General features: G+C 43.8%; 1 protein-coding gene across 1 annotated transcript in view; it reads left to right on the top strand.

Moving 5' to 3' along the window:
• Positions 1–10780: 10780 nt before the first annotated feature.
• KCMF1 (potassium channel modulatory factor 1) overlaps positions 10781–21653 on the top strand; it is a 68261-nt gene continuing 57388 nt past the window's right edge. Inside the window, exon 1 of the mRNA XM_084628663.1 lies at positions 10781–11094. Coding sequence (XP_084484789.1) covers positions 11079–11094 — 16 coding nt within the window. The 5' untranslated portion in view covers positions 10781–11078. The remainder of the gene's footprint in view (positions 11095–21653) is intronic.

Below are 21653 nucleotides of genomic sequence, written 5' to 3'. Positions count from 1 at the left end.
AGTACCTTGAACTCAGAGAGCCAACCTCTCAGTGGAACATCCAGACCCGTCTTCATTTCAAAATGTCTGGGGTTTTTTCCTCCAGCTTCACTCAACCTCAGCTTTGTGGCAAATGGAGAAGCAATTTTGCATCAGATAGATCAAAACAAATGTAGTCAACATAGTGTAGCTCTTACCTTAACTAGATCTGGATGGGCTGAAGAAATGTTCTTGTTGGTGGCCTTCCTGCAGAAAAATACCCAGACCTGTTCGTCCTTTACCCTTCCTCCACACTTACGATTCAGCCCTACAAAACAACCATTCCCCTACCAGCTGAAAAAATACAATGCAACTGAAGTGCAGAACAGCTAAAGATTTGTGTAGTAGTTTAGAGGAATCTAAAATCTGTCTTACCTTTCACTAATTGTTCTGTTGTTTGCAATAGTAAAACAATGGAGTTAACACCAGATGTATATCAGATGGAGGCCTTGTGTGCCATGAAATCAGTGAAACACACTGTACTTTACAGATAGGCACAAGTATCCAAATAACTATTGGTATTTCTCCTATAACTTAAACAATTTTTAGCATGCAAGACAAAATTTGTTCTATGATTTTATTAAATTTATAGTCTCCAAATTTGAGAGCTTTTTAGGGGGCAATAAACTTGTATTTAAATTTTATTTTAATAAATGCTTTTTAATGTATTTTTCCCCTCTGTTGAAAAATAAGTTTAATAGAAATCTGAGAGGGTCCCTGAAATCAAATTTATTCTGAAAAACTACAGTGTCATCAGAGAGACTTTATATGCAAGTATTTCCATTGAGCTTGATGTTCCATCACAGATTTAAAACTTTTACCTTCTACTGGCAGTTAAACAATTTCCAACCATAATTAAACTACAGAATAAATGCGGAAAATTACCAGGACATGAGTAAGTCCAGGCTCTTCAAGGCAAGTCATGTATTTGTCTATCAATTCAGGAAAACAAATACTTCTGTACACATACATGAGCTATTGTCTAATGCAATCCTTGGCTGTATGAACAGCTGCATAGCACATGTGAGCACAGAAGTGATATTATTTCTGTATGGTACTGATGAGCACTCTCCCGGACTATTGTGTCCAGTTTTGAGGTTTACACTTCACAGGGTGTGTTGAAAAACTGGAGGGAGTTCAGAAAAGAGATACAAGAATGATTAAAGGTCTGGAAAACTTGCCTTAAGCCAAATAGACTGAACTGCCTATCAAGGAGAAGGTAAGAGGTGACTGGATCAGCCAAGAACACTATCCATACAAAGTGCTCCTATGTGGCCTGTTGAAACCCTCCCATGTTCAGGAAGGTGCTCTCAGTGAGGGTACCCTACCTGAGACAGCTGGGAGTCAGTCAGTCTTTCCCTTCCTGGATGACTGACTCCTTTGAATTTCATAAGATAGACCTATAGACAGCAATAAACAAAGCTCTGCACTTGTTCAAGGGACTGAGGCTAACACATCTTGAACTCGTTACTTCTTTTAACATGGGCAAAACAATGTATTTTTCCCTAATCTTGTTCTCATAAACTGCTTAATTTTAACTGAAACTTAAAAAATCAGCCTGAAACAGATACCTGCCCTAGGTAATTTCAACCCCAACAATTAGCTTGACAAAGTGATAAGCAACTAAAATAGGGTCTTACCATGCATGGGGTAACCTTTGCTATATGTGTTGCTACCCCCTCTGCCTATAATCAAATGAAACAGGAAACTGATCAGCCACTCAGGGCTTTACTACAGAGAGAAATTTACCGTGAGCCTAATTATACTGGTATAACTTCCCATATGGTCATTCTGATTCTAGTATAAACTAAACTGGAAAAAGATACTCTTTCTAGAATAAGTGTCTATACAGGGAGTTATACCAGTATAAACTATAGAGGTATAATTATACTGGTAAATTTCCCCTATAGACAAGCAACCAGTGTCTGAGCGGGAAAAATCAATATAACATCTTCATTTACTAGACTTGTTTTTCCCATGGGAGTGCACAGGTGCAGTGGTGACTACATATAGATGAGGATGAGCCAAGTTAGGTGCTTTGCAGCAATGTGCAGAAAAAATGGGGTTAAAGAGATGTAGAATTTATTCTTTCTAGGTTCTGACAGTGGTGATAAAGTGGATTAGTGAATCAGTCATCCATGGTTAATGAACTGGTCAGATTCAAAATAGACAGGGGAGCAGCTGCAACTGTTATTTTAGTCTACATATAAAAGTCTGTTATCAGCCTGAGGTAAACTCCCAAAATGTTATCCTGGATAGTTGGGGTGTAGGGCGGGACAGGGAAAGAAGGGGAAGGGAATGAACTGAAACATTTGCCATGGAAATGCTGCTTTTCAGCATAGATTAATAGGAGTTCTGAGCACCCATCAATTTAAAGTCAACAGGCGCTGGTGGCCAATGTGAAAATCAGGTCACTTATTTAGGAACTTAACAAGATCTTAAGGTTTCTTGTCATATGTTTAGATGTAGGCTCTTTGGGGCAGGGACTGTCCTCTTCTTGCCTCCCTGATTGGGGCCTCCAGCTGCTACTATAATGCAAATCAAAACAATGCTGTTAAACTCCCATTCTTGAATCTTTGCCTCAATCCCAGATCTGTAAAGGTGATTAGGTGTTGTTGCACTCAGCATTGTAACACCTGACTGATTTAGGAGCCACATTGCACTTTTAAAAGGGATTTAGGAGTTTAAATTTCATCAATTATAGGATTTAGACTCCCAAGTGCTTAAATCCCTTCTGACAATGAGATTAGGCTCCAAAGTTTCAACTATGACTGCAGCAGATTTTAAAATCTGGCCCATAGTGTTTAATTGCAATTTTCCTTGCTGAAAAATCTTTTGTATCATCTCTGCATTAATGGAAACTAGTGTGTGTGTGGGGGGGGGGGAGCAGGCAGGGATTCATTGTTTAAAGTTCCCTGCCATATATTACAAAAACACTAGTTAGCAGTCTGAAAATCACCATTCCTTCATTCATGCCTGGGCAAATACAATATACAAAAGGCATTAGTTCATCTGGTCCCCATTCTAACCAGCTGGTTTCACACTTGCTAGCTAAATTGCAAAGAGCAGCTGCCTGTGAGTCAGTGCATACCTCAACATAACCTATATGCAAAGTCCCTGGCAGAGTCTTTATGCGGAGTAATCTTAGTTGGAAACTAACAATGGTAAGCAGAAGCGCAGTTTTTAGCTAATGGATTAAAACTTTGATGCACATCCTGGCACTTCTGAAAATCCCAAAAGCCCCAGCACCTCCAAAAATTCCAAAACCACAAGTCCCTGACACCTCAGAAGATCCCCAAAGCCCTGGCACTTCTGAAAATCGCATAAGTCCCAGCATCTCCAAAAATCCTGATATATCTGGCGCCTCCAAAAACAAAAAAAAGACTTGGCTCCTCTGAAAAATTGTGAGCCCACCTCTGAAAACCCAGAAGCATCGGCACTTCCAAAACTTCAAGTACCTCCAAAAATCCCAAAAGCCCCAGCACCTGTCAGAACCCCAAAAACCTCTGTATCTCTGAAAAAGCCAAAAGTCATAGCACCTTCAAAAATCCTGAAACCTCAAAAGCCATGGCACCTCTGAAAATCCTCAAAACCCCCAAAACCCCAGCACCTCCAAAAATCCCCAAATCACAAAAGCACCAGCATCTCTGAAAAATAAAAAAAAATAAAAAACCCTTACTCCTCCGAAAATACCAAATTCCAAGGCACCTCCCAAAATCCTGAAAATCCCAAAAGTCCTGGCAATTCCAAAAATCCCAAAAGCCCAGGTACTCTGAAAATCCCCAAAGCTCCGGCAACTCCCAAAATCCAAAACCCTCAAAATGCACAAAACCTCTGAAAACCCCTAAAGCCCTGGCACCTCTGAAAATCCCCAATCCCAAGCACCTCTGGAAATCCCAAAACACAAAAATCCCTGACACCTGTGAAAATTCTGAAAATCAAAAAAAAACCCAAAAAACCCAGCACCTTCAAAAATCCTTAAAAATTCCAAAAGACCCAATGTCTCCAAAAACCACCAAATCTCCAACGCATCTGAAAATCCCCAAATCCCAGGCACATCCCCAAAACTCTGGTACCTCCAAAAACACCCTAAACCCTAACACTTAAAAAAAAACCCTAAAGCACCAGCACTTCCAAAAAAAACCCAAACCCTGTCATTTCTGAAAAGCACAAACCCCAGCACCTCTGGAAACTCCAAAAGCCCCTGTATATCCAAAAAAACCACCAAAGTCCCACACCTCCAAAAAACCTGAAAGCCTCAGAATCTGAGCAAATCCTGAAAATCCCCAAAAGGCCAGGCACCTCAGGAAATCCCAAAAGCCTCATGTGATGGGGTGTTCACCCCACACAAGCGTGGAAGGGACTAATGAAGGCCTCATGGGCCCACTACACCTCATTACAGAAAGGAGCAGTGGAGTGGAGGTGAGTCCTCTAAGTGGCCTAGAGAGTCTGTGCGGCATGCAGCCAACTGGCCAAGAGGCTGCACGGAGCAGCCAATCAGGGCCCAGCAGGCTAATACAAAAGGAGCTGCAGGGCAGAGCAGGGTTAGTAACTGTGGGGGAGCTGATAGAAGTGGGGACTTTGTTTTTAGCAGGTTGTAGAAAGGGTAGCACCTTGGACTGTGCGGTTACTGGCAAGGAGCAAGAGGGAGCTTCTGGCTGACTGTTAGGACTCACTGGCTGAATACCCTGTGAAGAAGGTGCTGGGGCCTCAGGAAAGTGGCCTAGAGAATTGATGTCACATTGAGTTTAAAGAGACACAGTAGGAGCCTGCTGTCTACAGAGTCCTTTAGTTAGGATCTAGAGTAGTGAGCAGGCCTGGGACACCCCCATGCCTCATTCACCACTGGGAAACTGGCCAGAATAATGGACTGAACCCCAGAAGCAGGGAAATATGGACAATGACAAAACCAGAGGTTGGAGTCATGAAGAGGACAGTGTGGTTCCTAGACTGAGGTGGGTCTGCAGGTGGAGAGGATGGTAGGAGAGGCACCAGCTAGAGAGGGTGTACAGGCTGGCAGAGCTAATCCCCAGGATGGCCTGCAGGAGGCACCACTGTGGTGAGTAGACCCCAGCATATCTAAAAATCTGAAGCCCCAAAAGCCACAGAACACTTTCTAGGAAATACCTGATACCCCAAAAGCCCTAGTACCTCTAAAAATCCTGAAACCCCAAAAACCCAGGAACCTCCAAAAATAATGAAAATTGGAGGGTGTTAGGATTTTTGGGAAAGAAGTAAGACTTGTACCTATGATTAATAATATCAAACTCCTTCTCTCTTCTTCCCACCACCAGTATAGACGTCCAACTATGCTTATGTTGGAGGGAGTCCCTTGGCACGACACTGCTCTCCAGCCCCAGCCATGGTGAGTATGGCCTGCCAGGGCCAAGGAGGGGCTTTCAGTCCCTATGCCGTGTGTATGTGTGTAGGGCAATACAGTACTGGTGCTATTTTCCACAGGTGGTGGTGGTTTGAGCTGATGTCTCACTCCTGAGGGTAAAGGCCTAAAGAAGTCAGTTGCTACTGGCATCCCAAAGCTGCCCTGGCCTCTATACCACTAGCCTATCTACTGAAATGGCTCCTGTTGAACTCACAGCAGAGTAGTGTGGGAAAATGCCCTACCATGGAGGAAGAAATAAGGCAGCCATCCCTGGAAACCTGCAGGAGAGGATTTCCGAGGATCTCCGTGAATGTCCTGAGATCTCTCAGGAGGGTATAAGGTACAGCTCTCTGGACATAAACTGCTGTGCATGCCCCACTTCCCACCTAACCCAACAGGGGAATGAAAAGCAGATGCCAACTCTGCCTGTGTTTGTACCTCTTCTTGAATGAGTAAAACAATGAGAAGTTGATACCTTTGTCTTGTTAGCTTGGGGTGGGGCTGGGTGCTATCTTTACATTTAAACTTTGTAAGGAAAAATGCATTTACACATTTACCAGAGTTCCTTTCCCCTTCATCAGGTTTATCCATGCCCAGCTGGCAGGACTGGCTAGACTGGCAGAGTCTCAAACAGATCCTGGTTCTCAGCATAACTGGAGTCGTGTCCCCCCCGCCCCCCCCCATGTCTCCCTACTTCTTCTCCTCCACTTACTCCTCATTGTTCATGGCAGGGATCTGTCTTGGGCTCCTCCAAGGTATACACCATGATCTGTGAGGTGCTGACAAGTATGGCATGCAGTTTCTTGTAGAAACGGCATGTTTGCAGGACAGCACCAGATCTATTGTGCTCCCTGGCCTTGTGGTATCCCTGGCAAAGTTTCTTTGCTTTCATGTGTCACTGCGGCTGATCCCTGTTGTACCACTTTGCCTATGGCCCCTGTGTAAACTGTTTATAGATGCCCTCGTTTCTACACATGGTCTGTAACTGTGATTACCCAGTCTCTTCTCCCACACAGGCCCAGGAGATCAATACCTCCTGTCCACTCCAGGCCAGAGTGAATGGTGTGTGTGTGTGGAGCCACCATGTTTCGTTGGGAAGTTGCACACAACAAGGGAGAGCTGCTAGGTGTGCTCGCTAATGAGAAAGATATTTGAAAAACATGCAGAGGGCTTAAGGGGGAGGGCTTCTCTGACCTGTGGGCCACGTGAAGTTTAAAATTGTGACCAGAGGGGTCACTGTTGCAGGGAATGTGGCATTGTAGGACAGCATCTGGAAAACTGTTAGGGTTGACACAGATAATGCCTTGTCTACGCTCATACTGCATTGACCTTGGTAGGTTGGCTGTGAATCTACACCATTCAGGGAGGTGAAACCAAGCACTTATGTCGGCTGGAGACAAATATGAGTGCAGATAAAAACACAGGTTGACACAAGACTCTACCTAACTTTGTAGCCTAGAGCAGGCCTTGGTGACTTAGGAGCACTGCAAACCCAAATTGAATAGTATAGCCTAGTGGAAGCATTTTGGCTTTCTTGACTTGTGGATGTTCAATATAGCTAACAGTGGTGTTGGCCGCAAATATAGCGCAGGCTAATTCCTGATTTTTGTTTTTGTGGCGTTCTCATAGCAAGGATGTTAATGAACTCCTGAACCTGTCTTTGGGGATCTAATGCTCTAAATGTGAAACCTCTTAGTACAGAGAGTCTCTGTGTAAGAGCTGACATTCTACTGACCATTAGAGCTAGTTCCCCTCTCCTTTGGGAGAGGAGATTGTAGCAGAGCATTCTGTGTGGGGCCCTCTGCTCTGGAACAGTCTTCCCCTCCTGGTTCAAAATTGTTCAAGTCTATTGACCATCAGAACAAGATACACTTTTCTATGTGATTTGCTGCAGGGAGTGCTCTGAGTGGTATTAGAGGTGCAGGTCAGAAGGAAATGTGGAGTTCTGTGAACAACTTAATTTTGTCTTCATAATTTATGGCAGGGGCCTCTTGAGCCTTGTGCAGGCATGCCTCTTGATTTGTTCTTAATAGTTATACAATTAGAAAAGTGAAGAGACAAGTACAAAACAGCCCCTTTAGTAATTTAAGAAACTAATGAACTAGCAACATACAATATTTTTATTTCAGTTGATTTGCAATATAAATGAAATATTTAGCCCTCTGCCTAAAATAGCAAAGATACTGCCATGAGGGCAGGAAAGTGTTTTAACAGTATCTAACAATACTAAACTGAACTAACTACTGGAAATAGTTTTAATTTCAGAATCTTCTACAGGGAGTGGGGTGGACATCACTGAGACCTGGTTTATGCTAGAAAATTAACTTTGTTTAAATATGTTGGTTAGGGGTGTGGAAAAATCCACACCCTTGAGCAGAGTAGTTAAACTGACCTAAATCTCTGCATATAAAGTGCTAGGTGTTGCTGTAGCGTTTTAAGCATAGATGAGCCCTGAGTTCTGATGCAGGTGGTGAGAGGGAACTGAATATTGGGTGGGGCTGCACTTTCCTTACCCCCCTGGGTGGGGTGTGAGGACCGCTCCACTGGACATTGCTGGCCAAAAAGTTTCTGGACCCACATATGAGGGGTGTGTGTATATATACCATGAGTGGGATCCACATGATTAGTATTCAAAGAAACTGGAAGGATTATTAATCTCCATTTTACAGATGAGGAATTGAGGCCTAGAGAGATTAAATGACCTTTCCTAAGGTCACCTAGTGAACCTGTGGCAGTCTAGAACTGAACCCAAATCTCCTGAGGCCCAGTGCGATGTCTCGGCCACAAGACTATGTTAGAGATACACAGAGCAGCTCCTTCAGGTGGCCGATGTGTTGACAAAATGTAGGACAAAACACCATTTGATGTAAAATTGACAAATGGGTCCTGGAATCCTGGTTTTAAGGGACATCTGGTTACCCCTGAGCCATCAACTCTCATTTGGCTCACCTTTTGTGTTTGTGGTTTTGTGTGTGTGTGTGTGTGAGAGAGAGAAGTTCATAACTTTCTTCAGGGTCCTGGCAGATTTTTGCATTTGACAGGGACCACCACCTCCCATCATTTCAAAGAGCACTGAAGCCTGAGGCTGCCCTCAGTCAAAATGGCCACCATTTCCCTTGAGCTTCTGCATGTGGCTGAGGATGCCCGATGGGCACCATTCTGTCCCTCTCTTCTCTCTCCCCCCCCCATTGTTTTCAGTGAGACTGAAGCTAAGCTACCTTTAGGGAGGATGGCCAGTAGGGTGATGGAGAATACAGGAGGGAGTGCAGGAGAATAAATGAGGAGGAAAGGGGAAGTAGGGCATATTGATGGGCATTGCTGGACAATGTGGGGTGTAGGGGTATTTAGGGCAGGAAGTAAACAGAAGGAACAGGAGAATGTGAGGTTGACTGGGATGCCAGAGAATGTGGGGTACAGAAGGGAGACTGACTCAAAAGTATGAGGGGAAAGGAGCAAAGGAGACTTTGGGGGAGATGGCTATAGGTATAGTGGGTGGGAGATATTCAGGGATGGGCCAGAACAGAGAGACAGGACTGTGCTAAAATACTCAATGGGGAGGCTTGCATTTCTGGTTGTATTTTTAAAAGGTTAATTGTATGTCAAAGTTTGGAAATGAGATGATCATGCAAATTAAGTGTAGGTGCCTCCTTCTAAAGACAAAGTGATCATTATAATGTAATTCTTTGCAAGCCAATTATTTTGGGCATCTGACTCATGACTTAATGTTTGGGGTTGGCAATATATATTTAATTTATAAATATTTGGGATATTCAGCTTAATGCATAGTGGTACATGACCATGGAGGACAAGAAACAGTTAAAAATGGTTTTGTTTTTGGAGATGGTTGACAGAAAGATTTTGCTCACTTCTCCCCCTACCACTATGGCTGGCCCTGTGTCCTTGACCAAGTGTGATTAAAAATTGGTTGGAATGAATAATAAAATTAACTGATTAAAAAAATCAGTTTTCAGCATGCTCAGTAGTATTTGCTAGGTTTTTTTTTAAACTGAGATTAATGATTCCCCACCCTCTTTATGACATCACTGCATATTTCACTGCTCAAGAGCCAAGAAAGAAGACTGGCAGACTAGGCACAAGGACACAGCTACTATCAGGCTGTTTTGGGTGTACCACTGAGATGTACAATCATCCAAACATAATGCCTTACTAGCAGAGAAAGAAGGATGTCACAGATGTGAAAAAAACTGTGCGTCTAACACTTTGGGGGTTTATTTTTAACTTTTCCAGCATTCTGCAACGTCTAAATTTTTTTATTAAAAAAAAAAAAAAGCGCCTTGTTTTCGGTTCCCAAGATTGGAAACCACCTCAGTGTAAAGGGATGTGTTGTTGCCCTGTTAACTCTGCTTTGCAGAAAACTGTCTGCAAGTCCAAATCTGAACCCACCCTCCCATTAACAAAAGGTCACTTTGAATGATTGATGCTACTATTAATCAGAGGCGTTTTCCTTTTCTCTGAAAAATGCAAAGTTAAAGGCAAAAGCTACGTTAATGTTACATTAAAGCTACTCAGCAGCGTTTATTTTATTTTTTAAATATCAGAACATGCCCCAGTTAAGGTTGCTGCGGCATCAGCCTGTGTAGTTGCCAACGTACACCTAACAACCAGCAATACTGAGCTCCCTAGCTGAGAAACACCACAGCAAGGGGCTTTTGCTATGTGCATCATAGCACAGGGACCAGGAGCCTTAACTTCCCCGTTTCTGGCTTGTTAAAGGTTAACGTTACATTGCATCAGCCCAGCCGCTGGGTTATAAGAAAGAGGAAAGTTTCAGGCAGGGAGCCATGTGGGTCGGGGGGGGGCTCCATGTTCTCCACTCCACCTGCACTTCCGGAGGTGCACCCGGGCTTCTCAGGCTTCCTGCAGGCTGGTGTATCACATGGCTGGGCCCAACAATCATGGAAAGTACAAGACCCCCTCCCCCTCCCTCTCCCTCCCCAAAGCCTGGTGCCGCCGGGTTTCGCACTTTGCTTGAAGGGGCTTTCATCCCAGCCCCCCTCGAGCCCTGGCCGCCTGGCGGGGGGGCTCTGCCGCGCGGGCCCCCCCTGCTTGCGGCCAGCCCCAGCCCCGTTGCTCCCGCCGCGCAAGGCGACTGTGTCCCGGCCCCGGCGGGGGAGTCAGGGGAGCCCAGGCTGGGCTCGAGGCTGCCGCAGCCCGGCCGCCGCCCTGGGGCAGGGGCGGAAGCTGGCCGCGGGCGGGGAGCTCGGGCTGCGCGGGGCGGTGCCGGCGCTCCCGGCCCCCCTCGCTGCCGTGCATTTCCTCTTCCTCCCTGCATGCAGCAGCCGCGGCGGCCGCCGGGCGGGGGGAGGGAGGGGGCTGGGCGGAGGCGGCGGCGGCGGCGGCGCTGTGGCCGGGAGCGGGAGCGGGAGGCGCCCAGACCCAGCCCGGGGACGCGAGCGGCCGCGGCGCAGCGGAAGCGGGGGCCAGGGGAAGGAGGCGGGGGGCGGCGCTAGGAGCCGGCGGGGCCCGACGAGAGTCACCGTGTCACGGCGCCCGGGAAGCTGCTGGATCCGCCCCCTGGAGAGGCCGGGGCCGCCGCCACCGACCCCCCGCGCCCGCCGCCCCCTGCCCGCGCCGGGCTTAGCGCGCGGGGCCCAGGCCGAGCGGCGCCGAGCAGCCAGGGGAGCCCGGGACGGGCCTGGGCCGCCGCCTCTGAACTAGGATGTCCCGACATGAAGGTGAGGGCCGGGGCCTGCCGGCTGCGGGCACCCGCCGGCCAGCGGGATCGTCATGGCGGCGCCGCCGAGAGCGGGGGGGCCGGCGGCGGCGGAGGCCCCGGGGCGGCCGGGGCCAGGGCGGCGGCCGGGCAGCTTTGCAGTGTCATGGGGGAGGGGGCCGTGGCCGTTACGGGCAGGCCCCGGCCGCCGGCGGCTCCCGGCCCCGCACAGGGCAGGCGGAGGGGCCTGCCGCGGCCTAGCGCCGCCCGGCCCGGCCGCCAGGAACGGGGCTGGGGCTGGTTACCCCGCTGCTGAGCGCAGCGGCCTGGGGCCTGATGGGGCGAAAACTCCCTGCCTGGGGTTTGATCCCGGCCTCCTTCCTCGCTGTGCCGGGACGGGGCGGGGGCTGCAGCCGCCTGGCGGCGGGGGGCCCAGGCCGGGCAGGGAGAGGGGACGTAGGGGCGGGGGCATCCGGGGCTGGGGACGGGGGCCAGGCGTGTCCGCGGGGGGGAGGGCTGGGAGGGCGCGGGTGGAGCTTGGGGGGGCGGCGTGTTGGGGTCGGTAGGTCCCTGTGGGGGAGGGGAATGTGGGGGTGTGGATGTCAGAGGGCTGGTGGGGCTGGGTGTGGATGGGGGGGGTTGTAGGTAAAGGCAGGGGAAGGAGAGTCACACATGGCGTGTGGCGGGGAGACAGAGCTGTTCGTGCCTATGTCACAGTGGGAAGGGTCCAGGCAGAGGAGAGGGGGTGTGTTGTAGGTGGCTCAGAGGAGGGGAGCAATGTGTCAGGGCCGGGACTGTGTGGCGGCAGGAGGGTGGCAGGCTTCTGTGAGGAGGATGCAGGCGTGTTTTGGAGATGTTTGGAGAGTGGTTTCTTGCGACTGTGAGGGGTGGAAGATGAAGAACAGGTTCAAGCGAATGTTTGGTTCAGGGAGAGGTCTTCATGTCTTTTTCTGCATTGGGACTAGTGTTTGGGGATATGATTAGTAGCTGTGGTCTTGCTTCGGGACGAGCTGACGTTTTGGCAACTTTGGCAGGTTATGAACTTTTAATATTTGAATCTTTAGTGTAGAAAAGGAAATGAATGCAGCTGTATTAACAAATCACTGCAAACATTTTGAAAGGTTAAGAAAAGTTACGTACGTAAGTAGAGAAAATGCTTTAGATATGTACTCTTGTCATTCTGTATTTTTTATTGTTGTAAGGGAGGTAAGTGGATAGTTAAGGATTAATCAAAAATAGCAATGAGAAGGAAGGAGACAAGAACACAGGCAAAACGGAATGTATCTGGAAAGAAAAGAAAAATGTAATAGCGTGTATGTCTGTATGGAGAGGTTTTTTCTCACTTTGGCAAGTGAATAGTTGGTTTAGAATGTAAGATCTTGAAGAAGCTCCTTGTAATAAGAGATTTCATCCAGGTTATTGTTTCTTGAGGGGATAACCTCAGCACCTAACCTGGCAAAAAGTTATCTTCTATCTCCCTTTGCTTAAAGAGGGATGATCTTTGTTGTCCCAGTGATATAGAAGTAATCTTTTTAAATTAGGCGGATCTCTGAAGATATACTGGAATAGAGGTGTCTACATCCAGTCTTGACAGACATAGACAACACAGTAGGAAAGTTCAGAATATGGGGAGTAATGTTACAGGCTTCCAGCCAGAGGGTAGGTAACTTTGATGCAGGACTAGAGTATGTGGGATGGAGACTGGTGTCCACACTCCTCACTCTGCCTTAAGGTTTGCTAATTTAGCTGAGTTGTCTTATAGGAGTCCATTAGTATTGAGATTTTTTTTATTTTGAGTAAGAGGACGGATTGTTAAACACTGGAACAAGTTTCCTAGGGAGGTTGTGGAATCTCTGTCTTTGGAGGTTTTTAAGAACAAGTCAGACACCTGTCAGGAATAGTCTAGTTATTATGTGGTCCTGCATTGGGTGCAGGCAGGACTAGATGACCTCTCAAGGTCCCTTCCAATCCTACACTTCTATGATTCTATGACTGTTGCCAAACTTTTAGTCTGTCACACCAGATCCTAGCTCAGTCTCCTCATGTGATACAATAAATTCTTCTTATCTTTCTCTAGATTTGGGTGGGTTTGTATAGAAGTAATTAAGCAAACAGCAAAATGAGGGTTAATCTCACAGTTGCTTTGTGTATTGTATTTGTTGGAGGATATATTCTGTAAATTGGTTCTCAAACTGTGGTGCACGTACCACATGACGATATGCGGGTTTAAACTATAGTATCAGGGTAAGAACTCATAACTGCACTGATTAACATTGCAAAGGTGGTATGCCAACTGCTTTTGAATTCTATTTGTTACACACTAAGTCTTAAAGTGAGAAATATTGTAAATGTTTGTAATATTTGATAAAAAAGGTATTTCACTCTTGAAGTTAGTATTTTACTGGGAGACAGGAATCTTAGAAACTGAATTTTTATAAGCATGTCTCTCGTGGTGTATATTGTGAAATTCCTAAGCTGGAAAGAACATGTATGGAAGAACATGTTTTTTTCAATGTGGGATTTTGGTGATGAGTAGGGAGAATTATTTTAACTAAACAAGGTTAATATTTGGGTTGTCAGATTTTAAGAAAATGTTCCTTCTTTCAAGTTATAATGGGTTAGTTTTGAAAATGGAAATTCACCTTTTCCTGTTAGGTTGCAGGGTGATGTGAAGTTTGGTAACTTCACATTATGGATGTATTCTTTCCAAAGTAAAAACAACAAGATAGAACAGGGGTTCTCAACCTTTTTCTTTCTGAGCCCCTCTTTCCCCCCCCCCAACATGCTTTAAAAACTTCACAGCCCACCAGTGTCACAACTGTTTTTCTGCATATAAAAGCCAGGGCCAGCATTAGGGGGTAGCAGACAAGGCAATTGCCCAGAGCCCCATGCCACAGGGGTCCCCACAAAGCTAAGTTGCTCAGGCTTTGGCTTCAGCCCCCGGTGGCAGGGCTGGGAGCCCTGGGCTTCAGCCCTACACTGCGAGGCTTCAGCTTTCTTGCCCTGAGCCCCAGCAAGTCTAACACTGGCCCTGCTTTGCGCCCCCCCAAAACCTGCTTGCAGCCCCCTAAAGGACCCCAGAACCCTGGTTGAGAACCAGCTTGAGATAGAAAATGCTGCTGCTGCAACTTGGTATGATACATTTTATAGGAACCTGGTTAGTCTTTCTATTGGTTGTCTCTTTATCCAGGACTTCGCACCATGTATTCAAATTGTTTTATTATATTGATAGTCCAAATTCGAAATTAGTTGTAGGATTGAAAATAGTGGATTTCTTTTCACTGTATTACAGACTGAGACTTGGTTTCCATTATAAGCCTGATGTGACAGTACCACCCCCTCTAAAATCCTCAAAATATGTCATTCCCACTTCAGATCTTCCATGTGTGGTCTGTGGTCAGCAAACAATTTTTGGCCCAAATGTGCGTTGATTGAAAGAAGTTGTTTTTGAGTTATAAGTCTCAGGAAAAAACAACAACCCAGGCTTTAATCATGTTTAGAAAATTATATCTTTGCTGTTTTCTCTTCAGAATCATTTTGTACTAGAAATTTCAAATGAGATTTATTTGAGAGCTCTTGGTAAAATCTAGAACACTGGGCTAATTCTGAAATGGGGAAGGGCATGTTTGGGAACTAGCTGCTGTAGAACTTAGAATGGTTCCCAGTGCATTCATAAACAATGTAAATACATAAATCCAAGACACACCAACTTTGTTGAGGTTAAGGACATACCAATAACTTAAAGGTAAACAAATACATTGAAAAAAAGGCACTATGTAGCTTTTTATGTGTGTGTATGTATGTGTATATATATATATATATATATTAAAAACACTTAGAAATTGAGGAAATGTTAAGATTAAACATACATTTGAAAATCTCATAAGGCATAGGTAAATCATCACCAGAACAACCTTAACTGGTCTGGGACAACCAGAAACGTTGAGACAATTAGGTGAGAATGATATAAAAGCATAAATAGATTTGATCTCTTCTGTTGGAGATGATAAGAACTGGAATGGTTTCCCTTTACGTGTACAATGGCTGTGCCATACACAATCCACAAAAAGACTTTACAATTCCTGACTAGACAAATAGCACATTGGAGGCAGTCGTTCTCTGCTCTGTATTAAGATTTCATGTGCCATCAATTATACAAATCTCATTAAACACAGAATTAGTGTACCTTTGTATGCAAATCTCTGAGACCCAGATAAGGAATCTATAGCAGTTTATATGAATAAGGCAAAGCTAGTGTGTTGAAGCATCAATTTACTAACAGAAATATGTATGCATGAAACCAATTGTAAAATCAGTACTTTGTGGTGCACATTTTCAATTCTTCATGTACCTCTTCCTCAAATATAAGGTTGTTATTCCAGAAGTACATCTTCCCAAAATTAGCCATATAGCCTGCAAATTTCTTAAAACCCTTTTGTAGGAAAATTTAAGAGATGAGGGTAGTAGTTATACAGCCTACTGTATTAGCACAGTGACTTTTCTGAATTTAATGGTAATGCTTTGATTTGTATATCTCAAAATACTTGATATTGGTGGGTTCATATTACTCAGTGAGAACATGTTTAGGCCTATAATCAAAGTTAAGTGCAGTATCTGAAAATGGGTCACCGTTGTAGTTCAGGTAATGAGAATTATGGTTGGGGCAGAGGCAATGTAGTGCTAAACCTAAATAACTACAAAATTAATTAGAAATATGGGAAACAGAATAAGCTTTTGTATAATAAAAATGTTTGCGTTCAGTGGAAAACTGAATCCGCTTTGGGAATATACATTTGACAAATGCACTTGCCAATAATATTTTCATTGGCAAGTGGGCCTTACCTATTAGGTTAGCAGAATTTTTTTTTTTTAAATCTACATTTTTGGCCCTTTGGCTGTCACAGAAAACTTCTGAATGTGAACCAGTGCAGTGTGGTCTTCCTGAGTCTGCAGAAAGGGACTTAAAATAACAGAAGGCTGTGAGAAGACTTTCTTTCAGATCTGGGATGAGAAACAAAGTGTTGTTATGGATCAAAAACTGGCGAGGAGACAGAAAACAAAGAATAGGATTAAATCAGCAACCCCCTCTTATAAATTAAAAACACTTTTTTATATATTTAACACCATTATAAATGCTGGAGGCAAAGTGGGGTTTGGGGTGGAGGCTGACAGCTCGTGACCCCCCATGTAATAACCTCGTGACCCCCTGAAGGGTCCAGACCCCCAGTTTAAGACCCGTGGATTAAATGGTCAATTTTCATGCAGGCAAAAGGTTAACAGCAGAATGCCTCAATGTTCGGTACTAGGTCCAGTGTTGTTTAATATGCTTATGAATGATCAGGGAAGGGGAATAGGTACTGAGGTGGCAAAATTTTCAGATGAGACATTATTTAGATGAGTTAAGAATGGAGCTGTCCCAGAAGAACTTCATTGAGACCTAAAGAAGCTGATATAATGCTGTGCATTCAGGCAAATGAAGTTCCTTACCAATAAATGAAAAGAATGCACAATGAAGGGGAAAAGTTAAGCTACTAACACACTTTCCAAGGTTCTAAATTAGTTGTATCAACTCAAGAAAGGGACCTGGCTTTCATTGTAGATAGCTCAGTGAAGACGTTTGCTGTGTGGCTGTGGTCAAAAAAGCAAGTGATGCACAAGGAATGGGATGGAGAATAATATGGAAAATATTACACACAAATACAGAGAAATCATTAAAGTAGCAAAGTCAGCACTCAGAAGTTAGGAACTGCCAGATTTTAAGTTAACTGTGCAAGCTTGTCATCTTCTTTGTGTAAATTAATTAAGATAGTCTTTAATTACATGATGACATTCTACTTTTTCCCCAGGACCCCTGCCTCATTGAATGCACTGGATAGATGGTACTCACTGAATGAGCAGCTATCGAGTATTTTATCCTCGTTCAGTGTGTGAAATCATACTCTATTTAGTGCACCCCATCCAAACCCTGCTCTGACTACAGATTCATTTCCTCGTTGGCTTTCTCTGTGGCACTCATTACTAAAGTATCTGGGTGCTTTACGAACATTAATGAATTTATTTTCACAGCACCCATATGAGACAAGGTGGTGGTATTATCCCCATTTTACAGATAGTGTCTGAGGCACAGAGAAATTAAGGCCAAAAGTTCTTATGTGAAGAGCAGTGAAAAGATTGGGATTGTTTACCTTAGCAGTGAAATAAATAAGAGGGGGCATGAAACAGTATGTTAGAATGGAATAGAGAAGGTAGATTAGGAGCTTCTGTTTTTCCTCTCTCATAACGTAAGAACAAAGGAAACATTCAATGAAATTAAAAAGTGGCCGTTTCAAAACTGATAAAAGGAAATATTTTATTCACACAACATGTACTTAAACTATGGAACTCATTGCCCCCGGTGGTCACTGATGCCAAGAATTTAGCAAGATTCATAAAGGGATTGGGCATTTTATATGGACCAGGATGAGTCCTAATTGGCAGCAGACTATCCTGCCTCTGCCTAATGTGGAGGTGCAAATCAAGGTTTTGGTTTTGACCTGCTGTATAAAGCTTTAAATGACTTGGTTTCTAGCTACTTCGTCAGTTGACTTCACCTAGTTGTGATGTTCAGGCTGACAGCCTCCTAGTTCAGATGGCAACTGAAGTGCCTTTGAGTCCAGTAATATTTTATATCATTTATATAGTATATCTATAGATCTCAAAATACCTTTTTAAGGGTGAGTACACATTATTGTCCTCATTGGATAGATGAGAAGCTGAGGCCCAGAGTGTGTGTTCATTTTGTTTATGCTCAGTAGGGAGCCCAAATCTGTTGGGCCCTTCAGGGTACTCTGCAAAGCTCACCTAGTTTCCCAGGCTTTCTCTGAGGGACGTAGGTAAAGTTGCTCTGGGGAGGAGGTTCACATTGGGCTTTTGGGGGGCAAGGGGGTTATGTTGATATGTCTTCCAGTTAAATTCTTTAGTTTGTATATTTTAAAAATTAAATTGTGCCTAGACTGTATCTTGGCTAGGCATGTTGTATAAACTCTCATTCGTCTCAGTGTAGTAGTTTTTACTGCCTTATTCATCTCAATGTGGTGGTTTTTACTTCCTTATTCATCTTATTGGGATGGTTTTTATGTGTATGTCTGAACTGTTTCCCTCAAAACTGCTTTGTTTAGAACTTCCAGGACTTCTTCCTCTTCTCCATAAAACTTTCTCCTACTTCTTGAGCTCTGGTGGACAGCAGGGTAAATCTTTTATTATTTTTATTATTTGCATTGTGGTAGTGCCTAGAGGTTGTAACAGACATTTGGGCTACCATTACGGTAATCACTGTACATATGCATAGTAAGACTCATTCCCTGTCCCAAACAGCTTGCTGTGTAACCAGACAAGACAGACTGAGGATTGGAGAAAGGAAGCATTATTATTCCCATACCCTTTTATTTTTGTTTTAACGGATGGAGAATTGAGGCACAGAGAAATTAAGTCACTTGACTGAGGTCACACAAGGGAATTGGTGACAGAGCTAGGAATTGAACCCAGATCTGTCAAATCGCAGTACAGTGCCTTATAATCACAAGCCCATGCTTCCAATCTCCTTTTTTCTAATTTCAGTTATATCATGCAAATCTACATTACTATTTAGTATTTTAGATTTGGAATCTACTTTTAGTAATAACTTGAGCTTCAAATTTTGGTGAAAATAGTGTTATGTGACTGCATTCGGTTTTGATCACCATACTCATGATCATAAATAAATAAAAATGAGGGCGGACACGTAATTTCAGAAATTTGTCAGAGTGAGTGCATCCTACCAGTAACAGAGTAGATGACGACACTTGGTCTGGGTTGTAATTTCATTTTTTTTCTTACCTCAGGTCAGATTTGGTCCTCCCCCATCACTTTCACCATTTCCTGGTGCCTGAATTGTCTTTTTGGGAGGCAGTGTTTCTCGTCTTGAGTGACGAGAGGTGCTGTCTCTGGTATGATAAATTGTCATCTTTCTCTGATATTTTCTCTCGCCTCTTGTTTTCCCCAAATTCTCTTTGCCACTATCTCTTTTTTCCTTCCTCTCCTTCGCTGTGCTTCCCCTTCTTCTCCTTCATCCCCACAAGGTCTTCTAAGGTGGGGTTTTCAAAGGAGCCTAAGGGTTTTAGGCACCTAAGTCCCATTGAAATTCAACTAGGCCCCTTTGAATAGCTCTGCTGGAAGCACAACTAAACCTGGTGAATATTAGGAAATGTTGCACAAAATTTTCCTAAGGTTCCCTTGCCCCTTTGTTTATAAAATGGTTTAAATACTAGTATGGCCTAGAGAAAATGGTGTTAGGGTTGAAAACTGTCTTGTCCATTCTGCACTACCACTGAAACAATCTTAAATACTAGTTTGTGGGAATTATTTTGATGAAAACCATTTTCTGCAATAGATATACTTCCTAGCATAGACAAGGCTCCTGGGGCCTCACCAACGTTAGCCTAATGAGAGTAACACCAATAACATTCTTGGCTAAGCCTCCGTTGGCCAACTATCTTAGACTTTGTCTCTGTTCGGAAATGGAACGGGTGGGACAGAAACGGTCTAGGCACAAAAAGTTCAGTATGCCTGATTAGCGTCCTGAACCATTTTAGTTTTGTCCTACATCTATACTAGTGCTCTTCTAAAGAGTTTCAGTTGTAACCTTCTGTGGGTGCCTATCCCATATTTACCAGTACAGCTTCCAGAAGCAATGGGTTCTTGGAGATTTCAAAGTCCATAGATGTATTGAGAGATACTAATGGAAGGACTGGTGCACTGTTTGTGCTATTATGCCAGTAACTTCTGTCTACACTGGCAAAGAAATGGCTGTGATGGAAACAGTATTCAGATTTGCTGGCTATTTTTGAGAAATTAAAAAAAAAAAAAACCCAAATCCTCTGACTGGTTTTAACACCTGTTCATCTGAATTGGTATTAAAACTGCTGGGAGCCCTAGCGTAGACAAGGCATCAGTGGTTGGATCTGTTTTTGTCACCTTTTTAGTGAAATCTTCTGGAAAGCAATTCTAATGATAGCTGTGGTTAAAAACTGGTCTTGCTGCTTGAACCTGTCTACACTAGGGTTTCCAGCAGTTTTATCTCCAGCTCAACAAAGCTGGTATTAGAATTGTTGAGACTCTTTAGTAAACTTTCCCAGCGTAGACCAGCCAGGCTAATCTAAACACTATTTGGCACATGTCTACATTTTTTTAAGTACTTGTATGTGGATGCATGTGGTGTTTTACCAGCATGTTGGAGTAACAGGGTTTTTTTAGAGGAGTTGTAAATATATCTATTGTATGCAAGATCTTAATGAGAGGGGGGACAGACTTCTGGCTTATTGGAGGCTGGCAGAAATCAGGTCTATAATTCACCAGTAAAGTTGTTCCAGTGGTACCTGTGGTGGAATCTATGTAAACAGGGCACAGGTGTGTTATTGTCATGATGTAAAACCCTCTCTCCCCCTTCTCCCACATACTTATAGACAGGGTCAGTGAGCATTTGTTGTTTTTTCCCGTACCCCCAGTGTACTGATTCCCATACCTCCCTAAATGTACTCATGGATTGATTACGGTAGGTACGGGATTCAGTATGCAGAGAAATATGGAAAGAAATTTTAAAGGAATTGTTAGAGGGTATAATTCAAGACCAAAAATAAATTTTTAAGATGTAAATAAGTATTGATGACTTAAGGACAGTGAAGCTTTATAAAAGAAAACGTTAGAGCAGTAGTGATCAACCTTCCAGACTACTGTATCCTTTGCGGGAGTCTGATTTGTCTTGTGTACCCCAAGTTTCACCTCACTTAAAACTACTTGCTTAAAAATCAGACCTAAAAATACAAAAATGTCAGTCACACTATTACTGAAAAATAGCTGACTTTCTCATTTTTACCATGTAATTATAAAATAAATCAATTGGAATATAAATATTGTACTTATATTTTAGTGTATAGTATATAGAGCAGTATAAACAAGTCACACTTTAGATAAGCTATTACCAACAGGAGAGTGGGTTTGTGTGTGTGGGAAAAAAAAGGGGGGGGGGGGAGAAATCCTGGATTTGTGCTGGAAATGGCCCACCTTGATTATCATACACATTGTAAGGGGAGTGATCACTTTAGATAAGCTATTATCAGCAGGAGAGTGGGGTGGGGGGAGAGAGAACCTTTTGTAGTGGTAAACACCCATTTTTTCATGGTTTGTATGTATAAGAACATCTTCTGTATTTTCCACAGTATGCATCCGATGAAGTGAGCTGTAGCTCACGAAAGCTTGTGCTCAAATAAATTGGTTAGTCTCTAAGGTGCCACAAGCACTCCTTTTCTTTTTGCGAATACAGACTAACACGGCTGTTACTCTGAAACAAGTCACAGTATGACATTTTAGTTTGTACTGACTTTGCTAGTGCTTTTTATGTAGCCTGTTGTAAAACTAGGCAAATATCTAGATTAGTTGATGTACCCCCTGGTAGATCTCTGCATACCCCTGGTTGAGAGCCACAGCTTTAGAAAGCCATGAAATTCTCTGTTACATCTTAAAATTTTTGAAAAGTGTGGAAATGCAATTATGATACCTCAAACAATG

The sequence above is a fragment of the Lepidochelys olivacea genome, assembly GCF_965140295.1.
Source record: "Lepidochelys olivacea isolate rLepOli2 genome assembly, chromosome: 5".
In the NCBI taxonomy this organism is placed as follows: Eukaryota; Metazoa; Chordata; order Testudines; family Cheloniidae; genus Lepidochelys; species Lepidochelys olivacea.
The sequence above is the reverse complement of the archived record's forward strand: the minus strand, read 5'-3'. Positions and strand labels throughout refer to the sequence as shown.